At 46.9% G+C, this 16,651-nt stretch overlaps 3 protein-coding genes across 11 annotated transcripts in view; all 3 read right to left on the minus strand.

Annotated features, from left to right (window-relative positions):
* The window catches only part of LOC310827680 (uncharacterized protein), a 919,426-nt gene that overhangs the window by 816,213 nt on the left and 86,562 nt on the right, over nucleotides 1-16,651 (minus strand). The window lies entirely within an intron of this gene.
* LOC310827821 (erythroblast NAD(P)(+)--arginine ADP-ribosyltransferase-like) overlaps nucleotides 1-16,651 on the minus strand; it is an 840,324-nt gene that overhangs the window by 654,951 nt on the left and 168,722 nt on the right. The window lies entirely within an intron of this gene.
* The window catches only part of KRBA1 (KRAB-A domain containing 1), a 57,325-nt gene continuing 43,857 nt past the window's right edge, over nucleotides 3,184-16,651 (minus strand). For 6 of the 9 annotated variants that reach the window (XM_083703933.1, XM_083703931.1, XM_083703930.1 and 3 more), the window contains 8 exons: nucleotides 15,752-15,982; nucleotides 13,297-13,617; nucleotides 12,065-12,241; nucleotides 10,072-10,236; nucleotides 8,874-9,056; nucleotides 7,537-7,674; nucleotides 5,754-5,912; nucleotides 3,184-5,029 (listed from right to left, as the gene is read on the minus strand). In XM_083703933.1, coding sequence (XP_083560059.1) covers nucleotides 4,062-5,029; nucleotides 5,754-5,912; nucleotides 7,537-7,674; nucleotides 8,874-9,056; nucleotides 10,072-10,236; nucleotides 12,065-12,241; nucleotides 13,297-13,617; nucleotides 15,752-15,982 — 2,342 coding nt within the window. In that variant the 3' untranslated portion in view covers nucleotides 3,184-4,061. The remainder of the gene's footprint in view (nucleotides 5,030-5,753; nucleotides 5,913-7,536; nucleotides 7,675-8,873; nucleotides 9,057-10,071; nucleotides 10,237-12,064; nucleotides 12,242-13,296; nucleotides 13,618-15,751; nucleotides 15,983-16,651) is intronic. The other 3 variants (XM_083703932.1, XM_083703937.1, XM_083703936.1) reach the window with 3 other exon arrangements.

Below are 16,651 nucleotides of genomic sequence, written 5' to 3' on the forward strand. Positions count from 1 at the left end.
AGTAGGGTTGGGAAAGGCTCATGTCTGAAATCCTGGAGAGCTGCTGTCAGTCAGTGTAGACAACAGTGAGCTTGGGGGACCAGTGGTATCTGACTCGGTATAAGGCAGATTCCCATAGTCCTTAATGTGGGTCCCAGGATCAGTTCCCAGCTTACCTGGAGAAGAGTCTCAGGTGGCAGGTGAGAAGAACCCTTTCTCAGCTGCTGCCAATCAAAGTATATATTGGGTGCCATGGCCTGGTTGGACACAGAGAAATGGGGGGAGGAACCAGCTGGGGAGCCCCCTGGGGAAGAAGGCTCAGAGCCCAGGGATTGGTGGTGGGATGACGAAGAGTGGTCATAGGGAGAGGAGGAGGTGTCGGAAGCTGAAGAGGCAACAGGGCTTCGTGAGCAGGGAGAGTCTGTGGCAGAGAGAAGTCCAGAATTAGAGGCTGAGGCAGGAGAGGAGGGAGACCAAGAGGCAGAGATGGGTCTGGCTGGCGCAGAGTCACGTGCGTCTCCTCCTGCTGCTGTGACAAGCTCCCCTCCCTGCTTGTCTCCCAGAACTAAGAGAGGCATGAACAGGGCGGAGGAGAGGTTGGCACATGCGGGCACAGTCTCCCCTGTGTGGTGGCAGGGACCTCCAATCTCAGCAGCTGCTTCACGGGGGCAAGAGCTGAGTTGCTGTGCTCATTGGGCCTGACGCTCGTGTCCAGATCCTGCTTTTGCTGATAGTCAACTCCAACTCTGGGAAGGGAATAGGGGTCTCCTGACTGAGGAGATTTCACCCCTCCCATATCCAAGAATCTCCTGATGAGTCTGCTGATTCTCCAGAGAGGAGGGGGCGGTGTTCTGCTCTCTACTTATTCTACTCCAGCACCACATCAAAGAGTCAGTCAGTCAGTGTGTCGGAGAGAGAGAGAGACTGAGTGTTAGAGATCGTGTGTATAGATAAGATTGCTGCTAAGAGCAGCTGCAGACACTCAGTGCAGCATTCCTATTTAGCTCTGTATATAGTTGTGTATTATAGTTGTAGTTATAGAATAAAGAAGATATTCTACAGAGCTGCTCTCCGAGTTGTTTATACTCTGCTATACTCTGCTGTGCGACGACTGTCTTCTTGTGGAAGTGAATCCGGTGCTCACAACTCTAAGCTGTGAGTCCACAGCACTTTGACCTGTTCCTGTGCAAAAGGTGGTCTCTGGAAGTGCTACCCAGCTTGCCTGGCCCAGTCAGGGCTGAAGTGGATGAGTCCAGTTGGTGGCACTGGCTCAAGGGCGATGCTGACACTGACCAGTCTCAGAACCCACAATTCTGCAGGGGAAGCCATTCATGGAGGAGGAGAGGGCTATGGATGGCACCTAGCCCTGATGGCTCTGCTCAGCCTCCAGAGTCAGAGGCAGCAATGCTTCTGAATCCCAGTTGCTGGAAACCATGGGAAGGGAGAGGGCTCGTGTTCGAATCCTGATTGTGTTTCCTACAAGTATCTGGTAGGTTGTTGTGAGGACAGGACTCTGGACTGAATGAGCCATTGGCCTGATCCTTATGTTCCTTTATATATATGTGTATATATAAATTTTTATTAACTTTTATTTTACAACACAAATGCACACACTCATACAACTAAACTTAAAAATAAGCAAATAAAGAAAAACAAAAAACTGAAAATGAAAAGAAAAAACAGTTATCAAAATAGTATACAGAAACGTATACAAAATGAATATTAAACAATATGTATATACCACATTTCAGTTCTTCTTTTCTTCCAATTGACTTCCTTCATCCTCAGCACGGTTCTATTTTTGGTAAACCATTTCCATCTTATTTCTTTCTTACCCCTTTCTTCTGTTTTTAACTTTTACGCCATAATTTGTTTTGCAGAAGTTAATTGAAACAAGTCCAAGTATTAATTTGAGGGCACTGCTTTCTAAGATATTCTCTATATTTTCCCCATTCTTTTTGGAATTTTTGCTTGGGCTGACCCCCAATAGCCTCTGTCAATTCAGCCAATTCAATATAACCAAATAATTTGTCTTGCCATTTTTTTTTGTCGGTATTGATTCTTTTTTCCATTTTTTGGCAATTGGTGTTCTTGCAGCTCTGATCCTTATGTTCTTATGACCTTTTAAAGTTGTCTCCTAGAACTTTAAACATATGGTGTGAATGTGGCCTAAGATGAAGCAGTAAGTTTTTTCTGAATAACTCTTGTCATTTGTATCCATGAATATGATGTAGGCCAATCATCTGTTGGGGTGATTTGCCTGTTGGAGCTGGAAATTCTGGGGTTCAATTTCCCCCCGCAAACAGCACCGTGGAGGTGATCTCCGGTTTGCAGGACTGCTTCAGGGGAACACAAGGGTGTCCAAAACGCCTCTCCAATGATGTGTCCAAGCCAGGAAATTGCCTGGCACAGCAGGCAGAAAGGGGGGTCTGTGTCTGCTTCTATTACTTCACGGCACTTGAGGCTGAAGACCAGCAGAAAACCACTTTAGTTCCACTTGGGGGAACTGGGTGCCTGGGGAGCAGATCCCGGGACTGGCTGTCAACACGTTTTCCTTGGCAATCGTCCTGCACTTTTAACAAAATTCAGACAGGATGCAGAGATTCAGTAAGCGAAGGGGGCTGTCAGAACTCCAGGGCTGGGGATCGGGGAGCAACTCTGCCCCATGTGAGGGGGTTTTTATTGTCGTTTGGTTTTGCCTGCTGTAATAGGAAGCTGAGGTTTGAGGCGGAAGAATCAGATGAAAAGGTTGACACCCCTACCGCAGCCACCGCTCATTCCCTCTATCGGTGCCCATCAACTGCGCTGCTTGGAGGGGGCGCTGCTGAGGGCAGCTCATGCCCCAGAGGTGCCCTTCGTTTAGGTGGGGTTCCTGCATTGCAGGAGTTTGCGTGATGACCCTTGGGGTCCCTTCCAACTCTAAAATTCTATGATGCTACTAGAAATCGGGCTTCAGTCCCCTGGAATCAGCTGAAATCAAGTGGAACGCCCAGGAAGAGAAGTTCTCTGTGTGGGGAACCTTTGGCCCTACAGATGTTGCTGAATTACAGCTCCCATTATCCCTATTTGCTGGGCCTGATGGGAGCTGTAGTTCAGAAACATCTGGAGGGCCAAAGGTTCCCCACACCTGACCCAAAACACCTATGAACCTCATGACTACCCCCCCATGGATCCTTAAAACAGAACTTAAAACTACATATCAGCACATTCTCCACAATTTTCATTCAGAGAATCTCACAAAATGGTTACACAAACTGTTTGCATGTAAATTTTTAATGATGAAAATAAATAAAATATATCAACAATCAAACAAACACCTACGAGACTCGCAGAAGCTGCACACACCCTCGAAAATAACCCTTCCAAGAGGCACAGATATTTTCCCAACTTCATTTCTTTATTATTCAAGTTCGTTTCTTTAATATTAATATTTATAGCCAACCCTCTCCACAAAGGCTCTGGGCGGGCATGTTAATGACCACACCTAGAAGCAAAATACCCATATAAAATATAGGTTCTTTGAAAAATATAAAAGCAACACATTTTAAAAACACACGTTGACCCTGAATTGTCGCCAGCCAGCCGAGGCCTGCCCAGACCAAAAGGTCTTGAATATAAACACAAACAAAGGGCTTCACTGAGCCTTAAGAGGAGAGCGTGGCCCCCAAAGCAAGGGAGTGGCCCCCCCAAACCCTCCTTGGTGTCTCTGGGCTGTCGTATCTTGGATGGATGGTGCATTTAAGGGGAGGGGCATTCTCAGCCTGAGAGACCACGACGGGGCACCCTCAAGATGACGGACCTAAGCTCGAATGGCGTCCAAAAGATTTTGCCAAGCAGCTCAGGAGAAATGACGAAGCAGGGGCAGGAATGTGGGGAAGGAACCCAGAGGCAAAACGGTGCCCACAGCAGCCAACCGGGCTGGCAGCTGAGCCTGACCAGCTGGAGGGGTGAAGGGCAAGATGCATGGCCACCAATAGCTTGCCGCCTGCCCCCTCAGTGTCCACCGCCTGAGGACAGGCCCCACCCAGAGCAAAGGGCAGGAAGAGCAAGCCAACCGTTGCCACCCTCTGCCAAGAACCGCATCAGGGGTTGTCGTTGTGCTGCTCGCAGCTCCCTGTGGAGTGGCACCCCCCACGATGCACCGGGCCGGGTGAGGTTTCCGTGCCCCAGTTCCCCACCCCTCTGGGAAGCCGGCTTTCTCTCTCGCCCCTCAGGGCCCCCGAGCCAGCCAGAGGCTCCCGTAGGCCCGGTGCCCAGGCGTAGCAGCAGGAGGGGTGCCGGGAGCCAAAGCAAAGGTCCGCCGCCCACCGGGTCCTCCGGAACGTCCCAAACGGGACCCTCCTGCGCTGCGAGAGCGAGGAGCAGAAGTCCGGCAAGATGGTGATCTGCACTCCGGCGTAGCTGAGGGGCCGCCCGCGGGCCGCCTGCAAAATGGCCGCCCTGTCTCCCGAGCGCAGGAGCTGGAGCACCAGGGGCCGGGGCCTGCTGCTGGGGTCCCAGGATGCGCCCCCTTGCACCCGGCGGGCGCTCTCAATCTCCAGGGGTGGGGCTTCCAGGGGCAGGCCCAGCAGGGTGGGCAGAGTCTTCTGCAAGAAGGCAACCGCGTCACTGCCTTCGCTCCCCTCCGGCAGGCCGAGGACGCGCAGGTTGTTGCGGCGGGAGCGGTTCTCCAGAGCGCGGAAGCGCCCCTCCATGCGCCGCACGCACTCGCTCAGGCTGTGGTTCTCCATGCGCAGCGCCGCCAGCTCCAGGACCCAGCCCCGGGCATCCTGCTCCAAGCGATCCACGTGGCTTTGCAGGCGGGAGACGTCCCTGCAGATGGCACTCATGTCCGCAGAAAGGCGGTCCAGCTTCTTCGACAGCGCTGGACCTATGCCATCTTCAACCTCAGGGCGGCATTCCTGAGGCTTCCCTTTCCCCCAGGTGCAGAGGGCCGGATTTGGGTCGACAATGAGACACCTCTTCTTGCGCAGATTTCCTGACTCGGCATCACCTTGCAGTTTGCAGCTGTAGGACGAGGTCCCTGGAGTTTGGTCCTCACCTCCCTGTGCTGCAATTGGAGGATGTAAAAAAGCATGTAAGAAACGGCCCTCAGTTCCTTCTTCCTAGATATTTTCCTCTGCTATGTTCTGGAGCGGTTGGGTGTAACCCCAATTGTGAAATATGCACCCAGAACCCGTCTTCTTCAGCCCAAGTGCCGCACTTAACATCCAGCCTAACTGAGGGTTATGGAAATTCTGCTCAACATCTTATGATGTTTTAGATCAGGGATGGTTTTAAATGCGGAATATTCATAACAGTGTGCATTGCTGATATTTTCACTGTCTAGTCGCTTCAAGATGATACAGGAAGTGATTCATAAATAATAATACTGGGTGGGGGGTGCTATTGTTTTGCTGGTTTTGTTTCAACTATCTTTTGATGAAGGATGGTATAAAAAATAGTAATAGTAATAGTAATAGTAATAATAATAATAATAATAATAATAATAATAATAATAATAATAATATTAATAGAACGAAATAAACAGAAGTTGCTTGCTCATCTCCTGACCTATGTGTGCGCACTATGCATATATCCCAAACCGCCAGATTTTTTAATTTACAGTTCCCATCAACCTCAGCCAGCCCTCCTTGCTTTTCCATCCAAGATGGGCAATATCCTACCAGCAGACACAAGTGAGAAATGATCGACAGGACTGCGATATCTGCTGAGGCTACCAAGGCTGCAGCTTCTCAAGCTTCCCGATTCATGGCTGTCCTTTGGGGACTCACCTGCCCCCAGCGACCTTTTCACCCCACTCTTGGGGGAGCTGGAATTGCTCGGCCTCTGAGCACCGAACTTGAGCGCAGCGGATCTCCCGCTCGAGAGGCAGAAATGCCCGTTCCGCTTGGGGCAGCTGCCCCAGACCAGAGCACTCGAGGGGGCGGCTCCTGAAAAGAACAACAAGAGGCAAGGGCCGGCGTGAGCTGAAGGGTCTTCCTGCTGCACCTGCATGCATTTGCTTCCCTAAGATCCGCAAGCGAATTGCAGTGCAAGCTCATTCATGTCTACTCAGAAGTAAGCGTAGGTGCCCCCTAACGGAGAACCCATCAGAAAGTGGAAGCACAAGTTGGACGTAATCAGAGGAAACACTTGTAAAGTAACGGAAAGTATGGATAATTTAGAAGGATTTTTTTAAAAATAAATTTTGATATGCAGTTGTAAATATTATCATTAGGACCCATGGAAGTGACGGGGGGAAGTCAGGAGATTCAGAGTAATCTTGATATTCGGATTTTACATTGTTGTTTGTTTATATTTTTAAAAAATCAAATTAAAAAATTACAAAAAAGAGAGACAGCAGTGCTAAAATAACGTTCCGCATAGTGAAGTTTTCACTGCCAAATTATAATGTATGTCTGTTTCAAGGCATTCATTTCCTTTGTAATGGCCTGGCAGGTTACACAAGGCAATGTTTACACATGTGCATATCTCCCATCTAGTAAATCAATACCCCACAGCTGGGGGGAAAAATAAAAATGAGTGCTGGACTAGGACCAGAGAGAGAGACCCTACAACTACAGAGATGGGATTATTAGGCTTTTATATACGCAGTTGGAGGGAAAAGAAAGTTTCATTTCAGACATAACAATTAATTAATTAATTAATTAATGTGGTATGATAAATGGATGCATAATCCTCACTTGATAATATTGGAAATGTTAACTAATGTACGAGCAGGATTTAAAAAATGGGCAGCTGATGGATTAGGGTGAAAGGAAAAAAGGAATGTGAATTAGAGAAGTTCAGGAAGTTGATTTCTGGGGGGGTGTATTAAATTTGCTCGATTTGTTATGAGTTTGTTAAAAATTTGGTAAATTTGTTAATTAAAAAAAAAAGAAAAAAGAAACAATTGGCAAAAAAAATCAAATCCCCATGCCTGGCCAAGAAGCTCACCAAGCGATGGTTGTGGGCCAGTTGCTCACTCTCAGCTTAACCTACCTAACTTATCTCTGTTTCAGTGTATGAGATTTTAAGAAAAAATGGAGAATATTATATGATGCAGTTGAAAAAGATTGACAATGGAACCCATAGAGGGGTGGAGGGAAGGCTAATGATTCAGGGAATTCTATATGTTTATGATTAGGACTACTGTTTGAATACAAAAGTAAATTATAAAACCGAATTTTAAAAATTATTTAAGAAATAAAATAAAAGAGGACTGGATAAATTTAAGGAGGAGAAAGCTATCGATGGCTGTCAGCTCCACGGTCAGAGGCAGCAATGCTTCTGAACTCCAGAACATAGCTGTCAACTCTTCCCTTTTCTTGCGAGGAATCCTATTCGGAATAAGGAAATTTCCCTTTAAAAAAGGGAAACGTTGACAGTTATGCCCCAGAATACTACACAGAAGGGGAGAGTGTGCTCTTGGGCTCAGATCCTGAGCACATCCAGTTGGCCCCTGTGAGAACGGGATGCCGGACCACTGGCCTGATCCTGCAGGCTTCTCAGAGGATTTTAAGACTCTGCGGCTGCTGCGCCCCTCCTGCTTTGCCAGAGGCCGTGCCGACTCACCTTGGTGCCCCCCGCCAGCCTCGGGGGTCGGGCTCCTGTGCCCAGCCTCTCTCTGGGGACTGCTCAAGGGCGTGGTGGCCGGGCCATCACTGCCCATCGACCTTTCCTTCAGGCAGCTCCTCTGACCTGTTGGAAGCTCTGCAGGGGGAGAATATTGGGCTCAGACTTTTTTGCACCCCAAGATCTGTTTCGGCAGCGGGGTATCATTGATTTAAATCAGGGGGTTGCCAACCTTTTTGACCTATGGGCATGTATGGGTTTTTAGTGTGTGTTACTGGCACATGGTTATTTCTGTCCCTCCTACCAGGGATTGACCCCTCCCCACACCAGAGAAAGAGAGAAAGAGAGAGAGAGAGAGTGTTAGAGTCAGAGAGAGAAAAAAAGAAAAAGAAGGAAGGAAGGAAGGAAGGAAGGAAGGAAGGAAGGAAGGAAGGAAAACATAACAGCGGTGCTTAAAGACATACATTGGCTCCCAATATGTTTCCAAGCACAATTCAAAGTGTTGGTGCCGACCTTGAAAGCCCTAAACGGCCTCAGCCCAGTAGACCTGAAGCAGCGTCTCCACCCCCATCCTTCAGCCCCCTAGACACTGAGGTCCAGCGCCGAGTGTCTTCTGGCAGCTCCCTCCCTGAGAGAGGTGAAGCTACAGGGAACCAGGCAGAGGGCCTTCTCGGTGGTGGCGCCCGCCCTGTGGAACACCCTCCCATCAGATGTCAAGGAAATAAACAACTATCTGACTTCTAGAAGACATCTGAAGGCAGCCCTGCTTAGGGAAGTTTTTAATGTTTGATCTTTTATCGTGTTTTTAATGTTCTGTTGGGAGCTGCCCAGAGTGGCTGGGGAAGCCCAGCTAGATGGGCAGGGTATTAATAAATAATAATAATAATAATAATAATAATAATAATAATAATAATAATAATAATAACAACAACAACAACAATAATAATAATAATTATTATTATTATCATCATCACACAAACTTTGCTTTTTCAAGGGATCTGGGTCAAAGTTGGATCCGATAGAATCTGTGCCTTGAAAACCACAGAGAAAAAAACAGAATGTGGGAAAGAATCTCTTCCCCACTTCCTCCTTCACCTCTATGTACTTTCCTCAGCCCTTCACAAATAAAGGGGTGATGTAGGTGCTCAGGGGCTTTCTGGGCACCAGCGGGAGATGCCCAGGGTGCCATGGCACCTACTGGCACCATGTTAGTAACCTCTGGTTTAAGTGTACACATGCCCTACCCAGAATGCACAGGACAGGTGACACCACATGCCTCCACCACCATTGCCTGCCCTTGCCACTGCCTTGCCAGAGGTGCAACCCCAGAGGCTCACCTTCCTGGGCTGCCCTCCTGGCCTCCGCCTCCTCTCCCTTGGCACGTCTGCACCGCGGTTCTCCCCGCGTGCTTCTGCCCGGGGAATTGCTGGACGACGGGCTGCACGGACTGGGGCCCCGGGCAGTGATCTCCTTCAGGCACCTGAGCAGGCCCTGGAGAGGGCTGCTCTCACTCGCCCCTTCTGCGCAGAGAAAGGCAAAAAACCCATTACAAGCCGGATCCCAAAATTCAGTAAATCCGAGGGCCTTTGTTACTGAAGGCCGGCAGCTCCTGAGCGGCAACTTATTTCAGTGCATGCCACTTTCTTCCCTAGCATCCTTCTCCAGAATCCGGCTTTCCTATGTGGCGTGTGGACAGATCTTTTCCCTAGCTGTGATGACCACAAATCTTATGGCAGGATCAGAGGAGGCTTTCGGGGCTGCTAGCTGGCATCACTATGCTCTGCCCAGGGCCGGATGAAGACCTTTAGAGGCCCTAAGCGCTCTGAAGATTTTGGTGCCCCCATATATATCAAATTCAAAATATAAACCAGAATAGACCGTCAAACAAAATGTTAAAACAAAAAAAAATTCCTTCCAGTAGCACCTTAAAGACCAACTAAGTCAGTTCTTGGTATGAGCTTTCGTGTGCATGCACACTTCTTCAGATACCTGCATGCACACGAAAGCTCATACCAAGAACTGACTTAGTTGGTCTTTAAGGTGCTACTGGAAGGAATTTTTTTTTGTTTTGACTATGGCAGACCAACATGGCTACCTATCTGTAACTGAAACAAAATGTTGTTTTTCGAGTGGAAAGTTGGAAGAAGGAATACAAAAATCAATGTCAGAGCTAAAAAGCTAATCTAAATAAAAACACAGGCCAGAAAAGGAAAGAAAGAGATAAGATAGAGAAAGGATAAAGGAGGAAAGAAGAAAAGAAACAGGAAAAAGAGAACTTCTGATTTCTTCATCTGTTAGCCACATATAAAAATCCACTCCAACAACAAATCCACTTTCTATAGACCAGCATTATATTCAGTCCTCAAAACCAAAGATCACAAGTTCCTTCTCTCTTCCATGCAAAAAGTCTGTATGTTTCCAGTCTTGACCATGACCTCTCTCCGATTAAACATATCAACTTGGATATGCCATTTTGGAAGCTTACAAAAGCTGCCCTGGCCTCTGGCGCCAGGACGCTCCAGCAGAGACCCTCACCTTCCTCGGCCGAAGAGGCGCTCGCCTGCGCTTCCCTTTGCTCCGAGCTGCCCTGGGCCTTGCTGGGGAGCGGCCGGAAGCGACAAGGAGGTTTGGTGGGCCTTTCAGCCAGGAGATTTGCCAGGCCTTGGAGGCAGGAGCCGCTCGGTGTCTGTTTCCTCACAGCTGCAGGAGCAAAAACAGGGGGAGAGAGTCACGTTTGAGCATTTTGGTGGCAGAATGTCCCCCTCTCCACTCCCCGTCAATCCAGAGACGAGGGAAGGGCCGGCGCAAGACATTTTGCCACCTAAGCATAGCTGTCAACTTACAGATTTGAAAATAAGGGATCAGCAGCTAAAATAAGGGATTTTCTGGGCACAGGTATGTTCAACTTCGGAGGCCCTCCGAGCCAAAGGCAGAAAGCCCAGCCAGCAGCCAAACGAAGCCTCAAGTGGTAGTTCCCACAGCGCAGCAACCCGGCAAAGGGAATGCAGCAAGGAAAACCACCGTCACCTCTACGCTGGGAAGCGCTGAGCAAAGGCGAGTCCCCAGGCCACACGGCCGATTTGATCGGGACAAGACAGGCAAGCTCCACCTCCCAGTCATTCTTAGACTCCTTATTGGGTGATCAACGCAGCCAACCAACACAGTTGGAGCCTCCCTCCTCCCTGGCCCGCAGGGAGGAAGGGAGAGGAGCTGCTTCCTTTGAAACCCGGGAAATTTAAGGGACATCATCAATAAGGGACAGCAGCGGGACACGGCGCTGGCATAAGGGACTTTCCCGCCAAATAAGGGATGGTTGACAGCTATGTGCCTAAGGCAAATTAGAAAATGGCATCCCCCAGGAATTGCAATTGGTTAAAGGTGGCAAGAAGCACGGTGTTTGATGCCTGCCAGTCCCACTTCTGCTGCTGCCTCCTCTGCCCTATGGCAGCATCTGCGGGGAAGCTGGAGACTGAGGCGGATGGAAGCGACCCAGGTACCCAGCAGGCACAGAACCCTGCAAAGGTGCATGAGGACTGGCCCCTCTTTCCTTGCCAGGTTGCTGCCAGGCTAATGGGTGGGCCGGCCCTGAACGAGGGAGGCAGCCGAGTTGCAGAACTGACCAAGGCTCTCTTGGGTATTGCAAGATCCAGCCTGCTTTGGAATATGGAGTCTGTGTTGACGCAGAGACTTGTGTATTTCAACATTCCCGATATTACATTATCATTAAATGTATGACCTGCTTTTCACCAGCAGGTACCAGAGGAAGGGATAAAACCATGTGTGTGTGTGTGTGTGTGTGTGTGTGTGTGTGTGTATAATAATAATATTATATTATATTATATTATATTATATTATATTATGATTAATTTTTTCTGTTTTACCATTTAGAATACTCATTTAAACATCCTTAAAATATCAAAAACGTCCCTTCCTCTCTTTCCATGGTTCATTTTGCGTATCATAAATTCCTGCATATTTTACATAAACTAAACCATTCAGTAATCCATTATTCCATCCATCAAAACTTATTTACACTGTTGAATTTATCTTAATGCTGCCAGTATTTTCAAGTGTACACAATTTCCCCCCATAAACATTTCCCAATCCTCTCTAAACGTATGTGCTTCTTGTTCTTTTATATGTTAAGTTCGTGAGCTGCGCAAATTACATCAGCTTGAGTTGCCATTCTTCTTTAGTTGGGACCTCGCTCGTTTTCCATCGGAATAAAACCATTTTAAATTAAGAACAGTTAAAACAGATTGTATACTTATGTGGATAATATATGTTATTATTTGACTTCCCGAGAGAGATGGACGCCAACCAACCAGATCTTACTAATAATAACAAGTGATAGGATAGCCATCTTCAAATATCTGAAGGGCTTCAAATATCTGAAGGCCATTTCTCAGTGATGCTCCAGGTGAGATTCCTGTAGCTCTATGATTTACTGCACTGCTCTGCTTTCATTGCTAACAGGCATTGTTTTCAGTTGTGATAAGTATTATTTCAGATTGTGCTGCTCTCTCACCTTCCGCCTGGGGATGCTGAACCCGGCCTTCCCGGAGGCCCTGATCCACGTTTCTCTCGGGTGTCCTACTGAAGGAGTCCTGGGCTGGTGTGCTGGGAGGCCTGGGGGTCCCGGCTGCCGCTGGATCTTTCGAACCAATCTGTGGGTCGTGGGAGAGGATGTCGTTTGCTGGAGGATCTGCAAAAGTCGCACGTTCTCATCAAGCCCAGAAATGGGATCCTGCCTGTATTTTATGTGTTTTAACTGATGGTTTTTAATCATTTTATTCTTTTTGCAAACAGCTCTGAGGTTTTGTAACAGTAAAGCGGTATATAAATCTTGTGAAATGGGGGGGGGGGGGGGAGAGCTTCAATGCACCATTAGAGTGTTGGACTAGGACCTGGGAGACTAGGGAAAAGCAGCCATCTTTGAGGTCAAGATCTCTCCCTCCCCTCAAGGCTCAGGTGGCCTCAGTGGCCCAGAGTGCCTTCCATCAGCTTCGGTTGGTGACCCAGCCACGCCCCTATCTGGACAGGGATAGCCTAAATACTGTCGTCTATGCTCTGGAAACCTCAAGGTTAGATTACTACAATGCATTATACATAGAACTGCCTCTGAAGACGGTTCGGAAACTTCAGATGGTGCAGAATTCAGCGGCCAGGTTACTCAGCGGAGCAAGACTGTCTGAGCATCTTACACCAATCTTGGTCCAAATGCAGTGACTACCGATTAGTTTCCGGGCCCAATTCAAAGTTCTGGTTTTGACCTATAAAGTCTTAAAGGGCTCAGGACCGCAATACCCCAAGGACCACCTCTTTCCATATGAACTGACCCAGACCCTGAGATCATCTTCTGAGGCCCTTGTTCATGTGCCTCCTATTCCTCCTCGAGAGGTCTGGAGGGTGGCAACACGAGAACAGAGCCTTCTCTGCAGTGGCTCCCTGTCTCTGGAATACTCTCCCCAGGGAAGTTCGCCTGGCGCCTTCATTATACACCTTTAGGTGCCAGACAAAAATGTTCCTCTTTAACTAGGCCTTTGGTTAATGGCCTCCTATGTCTTTTCAAATATGTTTGTGGGGTGGGGGTTATTGGTTTGGATACATTTTGGGTTTATCTTGCATTTTTATGTTGAGAACCCCACTGAGATTGATAGAGGATGAACAGCATACTAATTAATTAATTAATGGCAAGGTCCCGGTCCTGGTCCCGGGTCAAACCCACCGCCATAAAAGGCTACCCACAGCCTCACTTACTTGTGGGATGTGATCCAACCATCCCTTGCCGGGATCTCCTGGGTACCACGTCGCCTGGACTCTTGGCATCACCAGGTGGGATGTTGGAGGGGAGAGACTGGCTCATGGCAATGCTGTCTAAGCATCTCTCTAGGCCACCGAGTGGGGAGGCCAACGGCGCTCGGCTGCCCGTGGTGACAAGCTCTGGTTCTCGGGCGGAAGGAAGCCCCCTTTCCTCCTCAGGAGCAAGCAACGCGCTCTGCAGCCTGGACTCTGTCCCCTTCTGCCGCAAAGTCCCTTCCATCTCCAATCCTGTGTCTAGGAAGAACGAAAACACTCCAACTGAAATAAATTAAAACAATTCTTTAAAAAGATAGTTGAAAAGACTCTTCTTAAAAACCTAAAAATCCCCTTAAAAGAATCAAGTCTTCAAAAAAGTTATATGATCTCAGAAAGTCTTTAAAAGAATCCTTCCAAAAGAATTTAAAAATTAGAATGTAGCACAGGGGTAGGCAACCTAAGGCCCGTGGGCCGGATGCAGCCCAATTGCCTTCTAAATCCGGCCCACAGATGGTCCGGGAATCAGCGTGTTTTTACATGAGTAGAATATGTCCTTTTTATTTAAAATGCATCTCTGGGTTGTTTGTGGGGCCTGCCTGGTGTTTTTACATGAGTAGAATATGTGCTTTTATTTAAAATGCATCTCTGGGTTATTTGTGGGGCATAGGAATTTGTTCATTTATTTTTTTCCAAAATATAGTCTGCCCCCCCCCCCAAGGTCTGAGGGATGGTGGACCAGCCCATGGCTGAAAAAGGTTGCTGACCTCTGATGTAGCACCTTAGAGACCAACCGAGTAGTTTTAGGTATATGCTTTCGTGTGCATACACACTTCTTCAGATACACTGAAACGGAAGTCATCAGACCCTTATATATAATGAGAGGGAGGGGAGGGAATGGGCATGGTAAGTCTGTTAGTGACTGTTAATGACAGTTGGTCCCACAAGAAAAAGGTTTTTAAAGGGACAGTATGCAGATGACCAAGAATAGTTTTAGCCTGTGTAATGGGATAAGAATCCAATATCTCTGTTCAGACCAGGTCTCTCCATAGTTTTCAGTTTGTGGTGAGTTGTAATTCAGCAACTTCTCTTTCCAGTCTATTTCTGAAATTCTTTTGTAATAAGACAGCTACTTTGAGATCTTGTATTGAGTGTCCTGGGAGATTGAAGTGTTCTCCTACTGGTTTCTCTGTCTTGCGATTCCTGATGTCAGATTTAGGTCCATTTATCCTTTGGCGTAAGGTTTGGCCTGTTTGTCCAATATAGAGAGCTGAAGGGCACTGCTGGCACTTGACGGCAGACACAATGTTAGAAGATGGGCAATTAAATAGGCCTGAGATGGTATGTTTGATGTTGTTGGGGTCGGTAATGGTGTTGTCCGGATGTGGCAGCAAAGTGGGCATCTGGGTTTATTGCAGGCTCTGGGACCAGTTTCTATGTTAAGTTTGGTTGGTGTATTATTGTGGGTGAGGAGTTGTTTAAGATTGGGTGGCTGTCTGTAGCCAATGAAAGGTCTTCCTCCCAGAGCTTGAGAAAGAGAACTGTCATTGTTTAGGAGCTGTTGCAAATCTCTGATGATGCATTGAACTTTTTAAACTTGAGGGCTGATAAATCATTTTTAAAATAAAGTATTTTAAAATAGCAGCCTCGCTGCATCCCAAAATGAAAGCTGGCCTTTTCTCTGAGTCCAAGCTGGTTCTCTCTCTCTCTTTTATTTTATTTATACTTTTCAGGTTTATACATTTCATTAATTTTACAATCATTTTAACATTTCAAAAATTCACTTCCTTGCCCCTCTTTCTGCGGTTCCTTAAAGTTCTTTTTTAATATCTGCTGCATATCCAAATTCATTTAATTTGCTCATTTATTTATCTACCTTAATTATATATTCTTATGAAACTGCAGGTTATTACAACAATCCTACCAATGTTTTTATGTGTTTGCAATTTATCTGTAAATATTCAATAAACCACTTCCATTCTTTCATAAAAAGTTTGTTATCTTGATTTTTTATTCTTCTGGTTAAGTTTCGCCATTTCTGCATATTCCGTAAGTTTTTGCATCCATTCTTCCTTTGCTGGGACTTCTGCGTCTTTGCACTTTGGGGCAAGTAGCATTCTTGCCACTGTAGCAGCATACATGAATAAATTTCTATACCATTTAGGTAGTTCTGTTCCTGTAATTCCCAAAGGAAAAGCTTCTAGTGTGTTTTTTACAACGGTTATTTTGAACATCCTTTTCAATTCATTATATATCATTTCCCAGTAAGCTTTGACCTTACTACAAGTCCACCACATATGGTAAGAAGAACCTTCTTTCTCTTTACATTTCCAACACTTATTTGATTTTGATTTATGAGTCCAAGCTGGTCCTCAGCCCCGCTGCTCAAAATGGGTCCATCCCCGTCTTCGTCACCCACCTTGAGCGCAGTCCCACCAGAGGCTGCACCCGGGACTCTGGCGCTCGCTCTCGCTGCAGCTGGAGGCGGACGAGGAGATGCTGGGCGTGTTCAGGTAACTCGGCCTCTGAATGGGGATCTCCTTCAGGCAACTCATCAGTCGGTCGAGGGGGGAAGCTTCCACCGCGGCCTCCGCTGCCACGGAGCCAGAGGTGCTCGTGGGACGTGGTGGGATGCTGTTTGTGGTGCCGCCTGGAGGGAAGAAAAAGGCATTTTGAGCAGAGGAAGCAGAGTCGGACCCCTGGCTATCCAGCTCAGTACTGTCTTTCTTAATAAATAATTTTTATTAAATTTTCTGTTTTGCAATTTAATATACTCATTTAAATATCCTTGAAATATCAATGACTTCCCTTCTTCTCGCTCCATGGTTCATTTTTCATCTCATAAATCCCTGCATATTTTACCATTCAGCATTCCATTATTACTTCCATCAAAACTTGTATTCTTTTTGTGTGTTCTTTGTTTACTGTTTACTGTTTTGTAATCCTTTTTTTTTGTTAAAAACTTAATAAATATTATTATTAAAAAATACTTGTTTACACGGTTGAATTTATCTTAATGCTGCCAACATTTTCAAGTGCACAGTTTCCCCTCATATATTCAATATACATCTTCCAAACTTCTCTAAACGTATGTTCTTCTTGTTCTCTTATTCTATATGTTAAGTCTGCAAGCTGTGCGTATTCCGTCAACTTGAGTTGCCATTCTTCTTTGGTTGGGCTCTCGCTCGTTTTTCATTTTGGGGCTAACAAAACATGGCCGCAGTAGTGGCATACAGAAATAACCGTTTTTGACACCTGGGAATTTCCGTCTGAATTATCCCCAACAAAAAGGACTCTGCTTTTTTGGGGGGAAGTACTT

The sequence above is a fragment of the Podarcis gaigeae genome (assembly GCF_964106915.1).
Source record: "Podarcis gaigeae genome assembly, chromosome: 12".
In the NCBI taxonomy this organism is placed as follows: Eukaryota; Metazoa; Chordata; class Lepidosauria; order Squamata; family Lacertidae; genus Podarcis; species Podarcis gaigeae.